The sequence below is a fragment of the Panthera onca genome, chromosome B4 (assembly GCF_046562875.1).
Source record: "Panthera onca isolate mPanOnc1 chromosome B4, mPanOnc1 haplotype 2, whole genome shotgun sequence".
Lineage (NCBI taxonomy): Eukaryota > Metazoa > Chordata > Mammalia > Carnivora > Felidae > Panthera > Panthera onca.
In genome coordinates this window covers 55,190,109-55,206,231 of record NC_138345.1, presented here as the reverse complement: position 1 = coordinate 55,206,231, position 16,123 = coordinate 55,190,109, and the positions used below count along the sequence as shown (strand labels likewise).

The window sequence follows — 16,123 nt, the reverse complement described above, 5'->3', positions numbered from 1 at the left end:
ACTGCAGAAATAGAAAAGAAGAGACGGCTGACAAAAAAACAATTCTTGAATAAGAATGGAAAAATAAGAGCAGGGAGAAGAAGAGGGAAGAATCAATAATGACTTTTTAATATTTTAAGACTAGGTGATTGAGAAAATGAAATTATTGATATTTTCCCTAGTGCTCCCGTCTCCTATACTTGCAATTTATCATTTCCAGTCCAGGCGTTAAATCTGTTTGAGTATCATCAATCCTCAACACCTTCCATTTCTTTTCCCTTCAGCATGCATGATAATATGCACAGACACCCACCCACAACCTGTGTTTTAGCTCTTGTGAGCCTCTTGTTGTCCCTGAGATGCACCATGGCCTTTTCACCTTCATGCAGCTCCTGAAGTCTCCCTCCTTTCCATCATTTTCTTCCTAACAAGTTACAACCCATCTTCCAGATACAGCTTACATGTTGCCTCCTTTGCAAAGACTTCTTAGAGTGGTCAACCATTTCTTTCTATGTATGTTAGAAGCATTTTCCACCTACATCAGCTGTAGCACCTAATAAGATCCATTTTATTATATGTTTCTTTATCAGCCTTCTCCATTTACTAGTTTTATAAGAGTGGAAACCAAAATCTATTTATCTTGGTTTCCACAAACCCAATGTAGAGGCGAATATATACCAAGTTGTTCAACAAATGTTGTATTTTGGCTTCCAAGATATTGAACTTGGGACTTACTTTATGGGTAGTATATTAATAGTGATCTAAAAATTGAAAACAATTTCTCCCAAAGGTACAAAGCAGTTACGGATGCCTGTTCTCTTCAGCCAGATATTGACTTACTACCTTTTGGAGACCAAACTGAAATTGGAGAGAGGGTGAGCTATGTATAGTTTAATTAAATAAAACAAACATCTAAAAAAGTCTTCTGGTTGTCTTTAACCTTTAATGGAGCATAATGAAATCTGAGAGCTTAGGGGCTGTGCATTGTCCTAGTGGCAGGTTCCGGAAATAGGAGCACAGGAGCTTTAATGCCAGTCTTCAGTATCTGTTGGGTAACCACCATATACTTAACATTGTGCTAGCTACTAGAGAGTTCTCAAGGAAAATAAAGCAGTTCCTGCCTTTGATCAAATGTATTTTTACATACTTGGAGTTGAAATTGAGATTGCTTCCGACTTCTTCCATTCTTGTCAACATCTATTTATTCTTGTTAAAGTATCCTTTTTTCTTTGTGTAAACATGTTTAGTGGTGATGTCATACTGTTCTGAGCAGCTAAAAAATATTTATGCCTGCATACAATCTTTAAAACAATTTTGGCTAAATTTTTTAAGTTTATTTATTTTGAGACAGAGAGAGAGAGCACTCATGGTCATGAGATCATGACCTGAACTGAAATCAGGAATCTGAAATTTAACTGACTAAGCCACCCAGGCGCTCCTATAGTCAGTGTTCTTAATGGCTGTTCTTATTTGCAGCATAATATACTGTTTAAGAGCATGGACTTCTCTGAGCCTTAGTTTCCTCGTGTGTAAAGTAAAGGGAATAATGCCTAGACATTGGAATTGCTATAAGGAATAAAAGAAATAAGGAATGTAAAAGCATTTACACAAGTCTTCACATACTAAGTGGTCAATAAATACTAGTTTAAAAGTTGTTATAATTGGTACTTGTTTATAAAAACATATTGTTGTATAGACTGTTGAACATAATTGGCAATATAAATTTTAAGAGGTATATGTTAAGTAAACTAGAGATACAATTTGCAAAACTAGTAAAAATTTTGGAATTGCTGGCAGTGTTTAGTGCTAACCATGTGTTTGGTTATTAAAGCTTTTGTACAGCAGAGCTGTCTATCAGAGTGAAAGAAGAATTCATGTTACCACTCAAAAATTCTCTTAACTATGATTCAAGTATTGACTAATAGACAATTTTGATTTTATCTTACTAATGTTATCACAGTTTAATCAATAAATTACCATTACTTTAAAATTTTTGAAAAACAAGTTTGTATTTTAAAGAGAATTCTTCACCGTCAGATCATTTGCTTTTGGAAAGGTTGGATATTTACGGTTATTCTTCTCTAGGGCATCAACCTGAGTGGGGGTCAGAGGCAAAGAATCTGTGTGGCACGAGCTCTCTATCAAAATACCAACATTGTCTTTTTGGTGAGAATATGATCTTTGTTTCTACTTCATGTTTCCCTCTGGACAAATGAGACTTTAAAGATTCAAGTCAGGTTACTCAAGGAAAGATGGGTTAACTTCTGAAATAATAAAGAACATAAGGGAAACAAAATCTCACAGTACAAATCAGATCAACCCATAAGGCTGAGAGTTGGAGTATCCAGATTGGTGTCCAAGTGACTTAGGTGCCCTAAATTGTTGCTTATGTGAGTTTCTTAACCATGAGTATCATTAATGGAAAAGTCTGTATAGTGTTGGATCAACTGGACAGGATCATATGCCTTCTCATTTATGTTGGATGACAAAGAAAGAAAGGCTGAAAATGCACTCTTGGTGGATATAGGGGGAAGTAAGCATAGTACTCCATTACAGTGGTGTGCAGCTCAGACTGTGCATAAGCTTTGACTGAGAAGCTTTCTAAAGCTATAGAAATTTTGGTACCACCCTTGACCTACTGAATCATAATTTATAAGGGCAGAGTCTAGAGCCTGGGTCTTAAAAAAAAGCTACATGGATGACCCTCCTGTATATACTGGGTAAAAAATCTTGTTCTACCTATGGATCCACAAACAGATTTTGATGATTATATTGATTATGAATTTTGCCCTAGTTTGGTTCCTCTAGCAGGAGGTAGCCAAAATAACTGAACTTTTAAGTAGTATATTAGACACCAGCAGAGTATGTAAATGCATCCTTCCCCTGCCTTCTCCTTCTGTGCAATTATTAACCATCTGTAATTCTGGTTTCCAGACTTCTTTATAATTTTCATTCCATCTAAAATCTATAAGCTCTTCAAAAAGTAGGTTGGTTTTGAAGTCTCTCACGAAATGTGGATCTATTGCTGGGGATAGGAGTAGAATTTGGACATACTGGAAATTCACTTCAGGTGAATCTCCCTAAGAGTACCTGTCACCAAAATTCTCCAGAAAAACTACACCACAAAAACCATAGCAAGATCTAGCAGTAACTTATGTACTTGTAAATCCCTTCCATAGTGGATGGACCTACAACTGGAAATGACTTCTTGAATTTTAGGATCAGTTAATAGCTGAACCACCTGAAGACGAAGTGACTTGGAAATCTGAAAGAGACCAAGGTCTTATGGGTATTCTATCCCTAGTTCATTCCACTGCCTTCAATTTAGTGACTGTTACTTACATTCCACTGCCTTCAATTTAGTGACTGTTACTTATTACAATTGTAGAATCAGTTGAGAGTTGTTGAGAGTTGGGGTGTTGAGAGTTGGGATATCCAGATTGGTGTCTGGTTAACTTATTCAAAGAATTCATAGGGTTAACTTATTGTAGATTCCCATCCATTCATTATAGGATTACTTTTCATATTGCCTCAACAGCTTTTTGATGACTCTGAAGACAGATTGCTTCACTTCCAGGTGGCCTTTTTGGTCACTGTATACGTTTCCTATTGCTGCCATACCAAATTGCTATATTTTGTGGTTTAAATAATCTGATGGTTCTGTAGGTTAGAAGTCTAAAATGAATCTCACTGAACTAAAATCAGTGTCGTTAGGGCTGTGTTCCCTTCTGGAGGCTCTAGGGGACAATCCATTTCCTTGCCTTTTCCAACTTGTACAGGCTGCCCACATTCCTTGGCTCATGGCTGCCTTCCTTCATCTTCAAAGCCAGTAACTTTCTATCTCTGACCATTTTTACTAGTCACATCTTCCTCTCTTCACAGCTAGGAAAGTTCTCTTCTCTCAAGGATTCATGTAATTAGTTTGAACCTATTTGGATTATTCAGGACAATCTTCCAATCTAGAGGTTTTTAATCTTAATCATATGTGCAAAGTCCCACTTGCCATATAAGGTAACATTTACAGGTTCTGGGAATTAGGACGTGGACATGTTTGGGGGCCTTTATTCTGCCTACCACAGATGGCTCTTATCGGGAAGTTATTAAGTGATTAAAATCTACTTCCTTGGATTTTTCATTAATTTGTTTTCCTTCTGCTTCTACAGCAGCAAATATATTTCTTTTATGCAGTCATATTCAACATTTTAATATTATTTTCATAACTTGTCTTAATTTACTTTAAGCTAAGCAAGCTTAGTATTTTTAATTCTTCCACAATAATATAATTTTGATAACTTCTCTTAATCCTGGGTATAATAGTATTTGTCAGAGTCCCTTTGAAAAAGTGTGTTCTAGATGCACTCTGATCAGCTTAGATAACCTTACAACTATTGGATCTTATGATCTAAATATTTACTTCATTGCAACCTGAAATTGAATATTTTAGCAGCAAAAAATATTATTGATGTGTTTTAATAATTACCTCAGAATTATATCCTATAATTTCTTTGTAGAAAAATTCACAAGGTACTCTGAACCACAGTGTTATCCCATTTGATCTTATGACTGTGCTGTGAGTGTAGATGGTATCCTCATGTTAGATGAAGAAACATATGCATAGAGTGCCTTACCCAAGCACTAATGACTAGTGATTGGCAATGTCTGGGCTAGAGCTGCATGCCTTTTGAGTATTGTTTTCTGATCAGCTAAGAATCTCTAGTATTAAAAAAAATTATTACTGTCAAGTTAGCACCTGTATTGTCCTTTTTTCCCCTTCCTTTTGCCTTTTCCCATTATCTCCCTACCTTCCTTCCTTCCTCTTTTCCTTTCCCCATCCCTCTCTTCCCTTTCCCAAACCCTTCCCCTTCCTCCCTTCCACTCTTTCTTCCTTCCATCTTCCCATCCATTAATATTTAGTGAATGTCCTCAGTGCCAACTTCTGTGTTAGACAGAAGAAACAAAGGAGAAAAAGACTTCTCCCCTATCTTTCAGGATCTTACTTGTACAAATAATTACTTAGATGATGTTTTGTTTTACTCTAATTAAACTTTATCACATTAGCCTTTACATAATATCAAAGCCAAATGGAAACATCTTAATGGTGTATGAAGTATACTAGTTATTTTTGAAGCTTTATGGCATATACAAATGTGCTGTATCAGTGAATATACTTACAAGTTATTTCCAAAAATATATCCATACAAAAAATTCATACTATTTATAGATATTCTTTGAATATAATAAGAATACACTAGTGAGAACTGTATGTACGTATATAAAAAATAATAATATGCTCTTGAAAAAAGGAAGAATCGTTTATTCATTGAATTGGCTTTTGACAAATTGTTTTACTTTCTTTAAAAGAAGTATCTCCCTTGGGGCGCCTGGGTGGCTCAGTCAGTTAAGCGTCAGACTCTTGATTTCGGCTCAGGTCATGATCTCAGGTTCGTGAGATCGAGCCCTTCATTGGGTTCTGCGCTGACAATGTGGAGCCTGCTTAGGATTCTCTGTCTCCCTCTCTCTGCTCTTCCCCACCCCACTCAAAAATAAATAAATAATTTTTTTAAAAAAGTATCTCCCCTAAATCCAAAATGTTAATATACAAACTGAATCTTGAGAAATGATTCCCAACCCATATAACCTAGATTTTTATTAAGTTGTATAAAAGATTACACTTGACTGTAACACCAAGATGCTCCTTAATGAAGCTATGGCATATAAATGATAGCAACCATTCTTAAGGGATCTCTGTGATGTAGGCATGATTCTAAGTACTTTATACATATTAGCTCACTTAATTCTCAGAATAACCCTATTAGGTTTAGCATTATTACGATTATTATTATTATCGTTATCGTTATTACTACTGCTATTTATGGTTGAGGATACTGAGGCTTTGGGGGATAATTTATCTAAGGTCATATAGATAGTAATAGTGAAGCAAGGTTACAAACCCAGATAACCTGATTTCATAGCCTATGTTTTTAACCACCTTCCTTATTAAGAGATTCTTAGAAGTCAATAAACTCTCAATTGTGATGCTTGAAAGGGATTAGCAAAGTATTAATCTATTTATAAGAAAGTATAGAATCTATTTATAAGAAAGTATTTATAATCTATTTATAAGAAAGTAATAATAAAATAACACTTCTACAACACTCCGCAGAAACTTTTCCCATGCTACTTTATTTGATCTTTGCAAAAAGTTTATATGCTCTCTGAAAAGTCTCTTTATTACCCCCATTTTGCAAATGAAATAATTGAGTTTGGAAAATTACCCAGCATCAGAGAGGTGGAGTCATGACTAAAATTTGAGGCTCTTAATTTAGAGATAATGGACTTTACATTATGGCTTACTATCTTATACGTTTAAAGTCAGAATTTTATAGAAAACCAAGCTGAATTATTATTAAGAACTTGTTTCCAGTTCATGTGCTATTTCTACGTGAAAACTTCTCAGAATCATTTGGAATAGTTTGTATCACAAGGGAGTCTTACGGTTCTTATTGGAATCAGAGGCAGGAGGTTGTCTCAGAAACAATCAGATTACCTCTATAATCATTATCTGATTTTGGAAAATCAGTGATATGCTGGTAGCTAAGTCTTGGTATTATATCCTTGCTACCTTATTGGAAATGGAGATAGAGAAAACTTCACCAGTATAACCCTGATACTAATGGTATTTTTTCCACTGCTGTGGAAACATTGCTTTATCCCACATCACTTAATTTTTTTTTTTTACATTTATATATTTCTGAGAAACAGAGAGAGACAGAGCACAAGTGGGGGAGGGACAGAGAGAAAAGGAGACCCAGAATCTGAAGCAGGGTCCAGGTTAGGAGCTGTCAGCACAGAGCCCAATGCAGGGCTTAAACTCACACACCATGAGATCATGACTTGAGTCAAAGTCAGACGCTTAACCAACTGAGCCACCCAGGTGCCCCTATTCTACATCACTTTATACTGATACCTGAACTCTCCTTTTTAAAGTAATTCTTAAGTGCCATCAGAACTTCTCTATGTTAAAAGAAATTCCATATAATAGTAATTGATCTTTCTATCACTTACCCAAAATCTAACAATTAGAAAATTCAAATAAGAGATTTTCTTCTTGTTACTAAAAGAAGCTAAGTGACAAAAAGCTGATGTCTGTGATGATTCAAAAAAGAAACTCACTGGACAGTAGTAGAAAGCTAATTCAATCTCCTATGCATACATCTTGGAACATTTCAGAAATAATTAATGTTCATTAGGATGATCCATAGGTTCTGAAAGATTTTGAAAAATCTCCTATGTCATCCAGAGAAATTTCAGGACAGTCAAGATAATTGTGTCATTAAGTGCATTGTGTTTAGTTACCGTGTTTAAAATATATATACTCACATTAATATATGTATGTATATGTGTATATACGTGTGTGTTGATATCACTTTGTCAACTTATTACATTGTCCAAAATGTTGCATTATTTAAATGATCTAAACAAATGAGATTACAGTAAGCATGTCTCCCCTGTTAAATGTATTCCTATAAAAGCTGTTTGAGGACATTAATTACATCACCTCTTTATTCGTAATTATGAAATCAGTAAACTGATTTTTTAAAAACTGTTATAATTTTAAATCACCCTTTAGCTATCTAAATGCCTTGTTAATATTTCTTTTTCATACAGGCTACTCCTAAATACTATAATAAAGCCATCTTGCTTATAGCTTCTGTTGATGCAGGCAGAGATTGGTGGAGACTTTTGTGAAATTATTGAGTAATCATATCACTGGCATAATGATCACATACATGCATTTATTCTAACTTCCAGATAACAATTTCTATCTCAATAGAAATTGCTTTTACTTTTCATTGTCCAGATAATTATCCAGTACAATTTATCTGTATATATACTATAACCATGCTTTCTCAATTGTTTAGAAAATTTTCCCCAGTTACAGTTTTTAACTATTTCGCTATGTAGCATATGTGTAGTAGAATGAGTAGACTTCTTTTTTGGTCCTAAAAGACAAAGTACAAATTTGTTTCATATTGCATGCAAGTGCAATATGCAAGAACAGCAAAGAAGTAAGTGTGATGAAGAAGACATTTATGAAATTCCTTTTTCCCTGTTCCAATCGCTCTTCCCAATTCTTTACCAGAAACCTCTACTGTTTTCTACTGCTTGTCCCTTTAGCACTCCCTGAGTTTCTCTCAGTCCCCTGCCATGAGTAGCACTTCCAACTGGTAATTACATTATCTGCTCACCATGCTCTCTGCAGGTAACTTTGCTTTATAATTCATTATTTTCTGGAAAGATTCCAGTTTTCTCTAATAGTTTCTAGTTTTCTTCTTTTAAGAATTCCAAAATGTCAAGCATCTACTTTGATGCTGTATGTAACATTATAGAAATAAAATGTATGTTAAAATAAATAATAGGAATGTCATCACCAGCCAATTAATATAATTCCCTAAATCATTTTCTAAGTGACTTAATCACTTGGTACATGAAAGCTTCCTTTCTTCCCAAGACAATTGTCAGGTCAGTGGTAGGTATGGTATTCTTGTCATTACTACTATTACTACCAATAATATAATAAAGCTATCATTTACCTAGTGTCTATTATTTAGCTGGTAATATACTAAGTACATTATTTGTATTATCTCATTTAATCCAATTAATATTTTTATGCCTGTTTTACCATTTTTTTTCTTGTTTTATGTTTATTTTATTTTTGAGAGAGAAAGAGGGAGAGTAAGCACTGGAGAGGCAGATAAAGAGGGGGACAGAGGATCCAAAGCAGGCTCTGCAATGACAGCAGAGAGCCTGGTGCGGGTCTCAAACTCACAAACTGTGAGATCATGATCTGAGCTGAAGTCGGACGCTCAACTGACTGAGCCACCCAGACACCCCTTACCATATATTTTTAAGTCCTTGAATATATCTGTAATAACTGTTCAAAAGGCCACTAATTCTTACATCTGAGCCATATTGAGCCAGAGTCAATTTCTACTGACTGCTTTTTCTCTTTACTCTGGTTCAAACTTTCCTGTTACTTTATATATGTGTTAATTGTTTTCTGTATCCTGGATATTGTAAGTGGTATATTGTAGAGCCTCTACATTCTTAGTAGTTTCCTATGATGAGTGTTGATTTATTCTAGCAAAGGAAGTTAACTTAGCTAGAGTCAGATGCCACCTGAAATTTCTTTTTTAATCGAAGTATATTTGACAAATAATTTGTAACATATTTAAAATGTACAGCATGATAATTTGTTATATGTATACATTGTGAGAGGATTCCTATCATTGAGTTAATCAACACATCCATTACCTCACATCTTTACATTTTTGGACAAGGCAGGATGAAAGCACTTAAGTTCTGCTCTCTTAGAAAATTTCAATTTTATAATACAGTGTTATGAACTATAGTCACCATGTTATACATTAGATCCTCAGACATTTTTCATCTCATAACTAAAAGTTTATATTCTTTTACCAACTTTACCTATTACTCCCAGGCCCAGCCCGACAACCACCATTCTACCCTGATTCTGTGAGTTTGACTCTTTTTTTGTTTAATTTAGATTCCACATAGAAGTGATAGCATGCAGTATTTATCTTTCTCTGTCTGTCTTATTTCTCTTAGCGTAATACGCTACAGGTTTATACATGTTATTGCACCTGTCAGGGTATTCTTTCTCATGGTTGAATAATACTCAAGTGTGTATCTGTGTGTGTGTGTGTGTGTGTGTGTGTGTGTGTGTGTGTGAGAAAGAGAGAGACAGAGAAAGAGAGAGAAACATTTTCTTTATTCATACATCTTATCCATCTTTGACAGAAACTTAGGTTGCTCCCATACCTTGGCTATTGTGAATAATGCTGCTAAGAACATGGAACAGATATCTCTTTGAGAGAATGATTTCATTTCCTTTGGACATATATGAAGACGTGGGATGGTATTGTAGTTGTATTTTAAAATGTTTGAGGAATCTACATACTGTTTTCTATAGTGGCTACACCAGTTATATTCCCATCAAAAGTTCCCTTTTGCTTCATATCCTCACCAGCTTTTGTCATCTCTTGTCTTTTTGATCATAGACGTCCTAAGAGATGTGAGGTGATACCTTATTGTGGTTTTGATTTGCACTTTCTTGATGACTAGTGATGTTGAGCACATTTGCATATACCTGTCGGCCATTTGTATGTCTTTGGAAAATGTCAGTTCAGGTCCTTTGTCTATTTTTAAATTGGGTTATTTGGGCTTTTTTGCTATTGAGTTGTATGAGTTCCTTATATGTTTTGAATATTAACCCCTTACTGAATATGTAGTTTGCAAATATTTTATCTCATTCTATAGGTGGCCTTTTCATTTTGTTGATGGTTTCCATTGCTGTGCAGAGCTTTTAAATTTGATGTAATATCACTTGTTTATTTTTGCTTTTGTTGCCTTTGCTTTTGGTGTCAAATCCAAAAAAACCATTGCCAAGACCAATGTCAGAGAGCTTGCCTCCTATAATTTCTTCTAAGACTATTACGGTTTCAGATTTTTATTTAAGTCTTTAATCTATTTTAAGTTGATTTTTGTGTGCTGTGTAAGTTGTCCAGTTTCGTCAAGTCTTTTGTGATTTTCCCAATACAGCTTATTGAAGAAACTATCTTTTCATCATTGTATATTCTTGGCTCCTTTGTCAAAAATTAATTGGCCATATACACATGGGTTTACTTCTAAGCTCTTTATTCTGTTCCATTAATTATGTGTCACTTTTTATGCGAATATCATACTTTTGATTACTACAGCTTTGTAACATAGTTTGCAATCAAGAAATGTGATGTCTTTACCCTTGTTCTTCCTCAAGATTTTTTCCTTTTCTTTTTTTTTCCTTTTCTTTTTTTTTTTTTTTTTTTTTTTTGGCTATTTGGGGTCTTTTGTAGTTCCATATAAATTTTAAGATATTTTTCTATTTCTTAGAAAAATATTATTGGAATTTTGCTAAGGATTTAACTAGCTGGACATTTTATTATTAATATTAATTCTTCCAGTTCATGAACACAGAGTATCTTTCCATTTGTTCATCTCTTTAATTTTTCCACCAACGTCCTCAGTATATGGATGGATAGTTACCTCTTTGGTTAAATTCACTCTGGGTATTTTAATTTTTTTGAGTGATTGTAAATGGGATTTTTTTTCTTAATTTACCTTTCTATAGTTCATTCTTTTTTTTTTTAATGTTTATTTATTTTTGAGAGAGACAGCACAAGCAGGAGGGGGGCAGAGAGAGAGGGGTCAGAGCCTCCAAAGAGGGCTCTGCCTTGATAACTTCAGTGCTGACAGCAGTGAGCCTGATGTGGGGGGCTTGAACTTACAAACCATGACATCATGACCTGAGCAATCTTCCAATAGCTCTTTCAGTCTACTGGGAGGATCACAATCAGCACCCACATTCATGCTAGTTAGAAGCTGTGCCCTCAGGTAGTAGCTTGTAAAGTATGCAAACTCTGCTCAGGAAAAGACTGGGAAGAGGGTTTGTTTTTTGTTTTTTCTTTGTTTGTTTGTTTGTTTGTTTTTTGCCTGCCCCTTTGGCTCTGAGCCCTGGAGGGATAGATGTAGTAAGTGCTCACATGTGTGTTAACAACTGCTTTTTTGCTTCCTGTATTTCTGTGGGACTTATCAATGCAAGCCCCACTGGCTTTCAAAGCTAAGTGACTTGGGGGCCTGCCCCTTGGATAGCAGCCATAAAATTTGAGGCACTAGCTGTGTGGTCCCAACCCTTCACTCCTCAAAGAGAAGTTGGGAGTTGGGGATTCTCTCCAATTGTATGGTGCTGCGCAGAGGGTAAGGTTTGTGGTGAGAGTTGTCTCAGCCTTTACTGTCTTTTAAATGGGTATTTTCTCAGTTTTCCAATGTGTAGAAGTCACTCAACTAGTTTCTGGATTTCTCTCAGAAGGAATTGTTCTGTGTGTAGCTGCATAGTCAAAGCATCCATGGGAGGAGGGAAATTTAGGAGCCTCCTATGTCGCCATCTTGATGTGGAGTCTATGCCTATTTTTATTATCTAAATTTCAACTGTAGACTTATTTTTTGTTAAGTCTATTGTGGGGTTTTTGTTTTTTTTTAAGTTTATTTATTTATTTTGAGAGAAAGAGAGTGTATGTGAGTGGGAGAAGGACAGAGAAAGAGAGGGAGAGAGAGAAGCCCAAGCAGGCTCCATGCTGTCAGCGTAGAGTCTTATGTGGAGCTTGATCCCACAAACTGTGATATATGACCTGGGCTGAAATCAAGAGTCAGACACTCAACCAACTGAGCCACCTAGGCACCCCTGTTTGGTTTATTGCTAAAGGTTGTCATGAAGTGTTGTTTTTTGAGCTTGAAGATTCTAGATATAATAATGTAAACCACTTTGGATATTATTATTCACTTTTTGAATAATTTTTAAGGTAAAAGAGAAAATAAAAGCTTCATTTTTAATTTAATACTTTTTCCCAACAATTTAAACATGTACAGTCTGTTTTTTTTATAAATATATTAAGGATAATTTGCTCTTAGTTATTTGTATTTCTACTTTCTAGAGAAATTGAGTTACATCCAGAATATAGAAAATGTTTCATATTCTCTCCATTTTACTGATTGTAGGATGATCCATTCTCTGCCCTGGACATTCACTTGAGTGATCACTTAATGCAGGAAGGGATTTTGAAATTTCTCCAAGATGACAAAAGGACACTTGTTCTTGTAACTCACAAATTACAGTATCTAACACATGCTGACTGGGTAAGAATTTAAAAGAAGTGTCATACTCTTAAATACAGAGAACAAACAGAGGGTTGCTGGAGGGGTTGTAAGAGGGGGCATGGGCTAAATGGGTAAAGGGCATTAAGGAATCTACTGCTGAAATCCTTGTTGCACTATACGCTAACTAACTTGGATGTAAATTAAAAATAAAGAAAGAAAAGAAAAGAAAAACCATTAATTTTAATATTATAGTCATATAAGTAAATAGGCACATTAAGAAATCCTGTCTGAGGTAAAAGCAATTCATTGGGCCAATTAGGGCTTTTTGTCACAGTTCTGCTAATATGTGCTTTGCTTAGATCATAGCCATGAAGGATGGAAGTGTACTAAGAGAAGGGACTTTGAAGGACATTCAAACCAAAGATGTTGAGCTTTATGAACACTGGAAAACACTTATGAATCGGCAAGATCAAGAATTAGAAAAGGTAATTGCTCATAGTTCAGAAGAGTTCAGAATCCACTCCAGAAGAGTCATAAATATACTGTATAATTATCAAAAATTCTTCTAAAGAAGTATTATTATTTAATATTGATGATATAATGGTCCTCATATGAAACCCAAAGTAATTGTATGTGTATATGTATATGTATATAATTAATAATATAGTTAATAAATAGGTTACTTTGAAACTATAAAATTCTTTTTTTGAAACTATAAAATTCTAATGATATTTTTGGATGAAGTAGTCTCAGGTTTTTAGAGGATTTTGATTTGAATTTGAATGATATTACAATTATGTGTCTAAAAAAACAATTTTCTAAAGCATGGCATATCATTATTTTATCTTATTTTTCCTTCTGTGTATCTCATTTTCTTCATCTGTAATATGAGGAAATTTTCACTCACCACCTACAAATGGAGGGCAGTGATCAAAACAAAATCTAAGATGATTTTGAAAGAAGGAAGAACTGTGAGCTGTAGGTGAAATTGCCAAGCATGTCTGGAATAGGGCTGGGAAGTGAAGGAAGGTGATCAGGAGGAAATAACAATTAACTTTTACGTAGATGTAGTTTTTCAAGTCCACAATCTCATTTAATTTTCACAAATCCCCAGAAAAAAAGCAAATAAAATATGGGAAATAAGTAAAGAAAATATGATCTCACTTTTAGAGATGAGAAAACTGAAGCCTGGAAAGGTTACATAACTTGTAAGTTGGGTAGTACATATAAGTGGTACTAGTTGGATTTAAACCCAAGTCCGTAGTCAATGTAATTCCAGTATAGTGTTATGTATGATGTTATATTACATTGAATGAGATGATAACAGAGTCAGAAACCAGACTGATTACAATGAAAGAACAACTTGTAGTTGAAAGGTGAAATTATAAATTACATTAGTAAATTTTTCAAGTGTCTTTTGAGTCGAGCCTAGGAAGTGTCCAGAATTTGTTACTCCTGGCATGGAATGAGCATTATAAAATGAAATTTTTACATCAGCAAATTTCTGAGAATATCCAGAAATTAAAATGACTTATTTTATAAAAGAATAAAAGGATCTATGTTTCCATAGAGAGAGGAAGATAAAAAGTCAGACAGACCCTAGCATTTGTCTGTCTTCTCCAGATTTGCCAAAGATCTCAAAAACAAATTACCTAAGGAAGAAAAGATGCAAGTAAAAATCTTTAAGTAGAACAGGAAAAATCACAGAACCATTCCAATGGAGATATTCATCAAAAAATATATATAAGGTACAATCAGCAAGAGCCCACTTAAGAATTATACTGTGAGAAACTTGATTATAAACTTACTGGGATGGCTCCAAATGACATTTTTTTTATGGTGACCTAGATGCCAGGGACAAAAGGATATGACGTAAACTTAAGGAGTGGGGCCACTTATGGTTTACTTTGGAAAAAAGATCTGGAAAAAAAAAGAGGGAGAAAGTTGTTGGCTTGATTTTATAGTAATACTGACTATTAAACAAGCCAGGAAGAAAGTCCATTAAGTTGTATTTAGAAATGAAGAGATCACTTGAGATAGCATAGCTCTATAATTAAAGACACATTACAGGGTTATAAATCAGCTGGTGGAGATATGGAGCAAGTTAGAGTGTGGACAGAGCAAATGCAGTTGTGAGGTTGAACAGTGGCCAGTAAAAGCCAGTATGAACCATGCACCTGTCCAGAATCGTCACCTGGTGATAGAGGGTGGTTACCGCCACCTAAGGAAGGGCAGGCACCTGAAATTCATCCAAAAGCAGGGAGAATCACACTATGGGGAAAACAGTCTCTTGTTCACTTTGTTGTGTGGCAGGATCGAGTGTTTGCCTAGAGCACCAGTTCTCAACCAGGGCCCAGTTTGCTTTCTGGGGGACATTTGGCAACATTTAAAAATGTTTTTGGTTGTCACAGTGGAGGGGCAGGTGCCTCTGGCATCTAGTGGGTAGAAGACAAGGATACTGCTTAGCATCCTGCAGTGCAGCCCCCACAACAAAGAGTTGTCTAGTCAAAATGTAAATAGTGCCATGGTTGAGAAAGACAAACCTAGAGCCAAAGCAGATCAAGCAAGCAGAGAAGGATGGCAAAACAGTATCCTGTCACTGAGCTTTGGACAGAACTGTCAGTTTAATAAGGGGTAAGGGGGAAACAAAAGAATATGTTAAAAGGATAGCAATGAAAACTACAACAAGGAGAAGGAGTTAACACTTTTAGCTGACTTAAATGTTATCAAAAATTCTAGCTTGGATGACAACCATTATCTTCATCATAATATTAAGCAAAATAAACTAGCATCATTTGATGTTTCCTCCCCCAGTCTCCAGCCCTCACCCTGATCTGATCCTTAACAAGTATTCAATAAATATTTATTAGATAAATTAAACTAAATTCACATATACTTAAACCAAATATCAACATAATTTAAAATATTTAACTTGTAATGAGCTTAATACGTGCATTTACTTATAAGAGAAATGAGTAAAGATTTTTTTTAAAGCATCTTAGATGTTAAATCTTTTACTCACACAGCATGGAGAGTTGAACAAGAACCACACCTTCTGTTTCCCAATTTGATCACGTTACACATGAAGGAACAAGTCATCTTTATTTTTGTGTTTAATCACATTTGTAAGCATTAGTTTTCATATCATTAGGCAGAATTAAAGCTGATATGAAATTGTCTCCGAAAGAAGAAACACTATTCAAGAGACACTTTAGTTTTCATTCTTTTTTAACCAAGAATCTGGAGGCAATAGAGCCTTCTAGCAAGTATCCTGTATCACACATGTTGTGTAAGAGGCCAAAACAATAACAACAACAACCATGATCACTACCTAGAGACTGACCAGTAAGGGTTTATTAGTTTATTGATGTAACAGTCAAACTGCAATTTGTGTGTGTGGGTGTGTGTGGGTGTCAGAGAGGGGGAGGAA

General features: G+C 35.0%; 1 protein-coding gene across 7 annotated transcripts in view; it reads left to right on the top strand.

Annotated features, from left to right (window-relative positions):
- The window catches only part of ABCC9 (ATP binding cassette subfamily C member 9), a 129,112-nt gene that overhangs the window by 71,102 nt on the left and 41,887 nt on the right, over positions 1-16,123 (top strand). For all 7 annotated transcript variants that reach the window (XM_060658159.3, XM_060658158.3, XM_078450033.2 and 4 more), the window contains 4 exons: positions 770-854; positions 2,065-2,145; positions 12,595-12,732; positions 13,053-13,178. In XM_060658159.3, the coding sequence (XP_060514142.1) occupies positions 770-854; positions 2,065-2,145; positions 12,595-12,732; positions 13,053-13,178 (430 nt within the window). The remainder of the gene's footprint in view (positions 1-769; positions 855-2,064; positions 2,146-12,594; positions 12,733-13,052; positions 13,179-16,123) is intronic.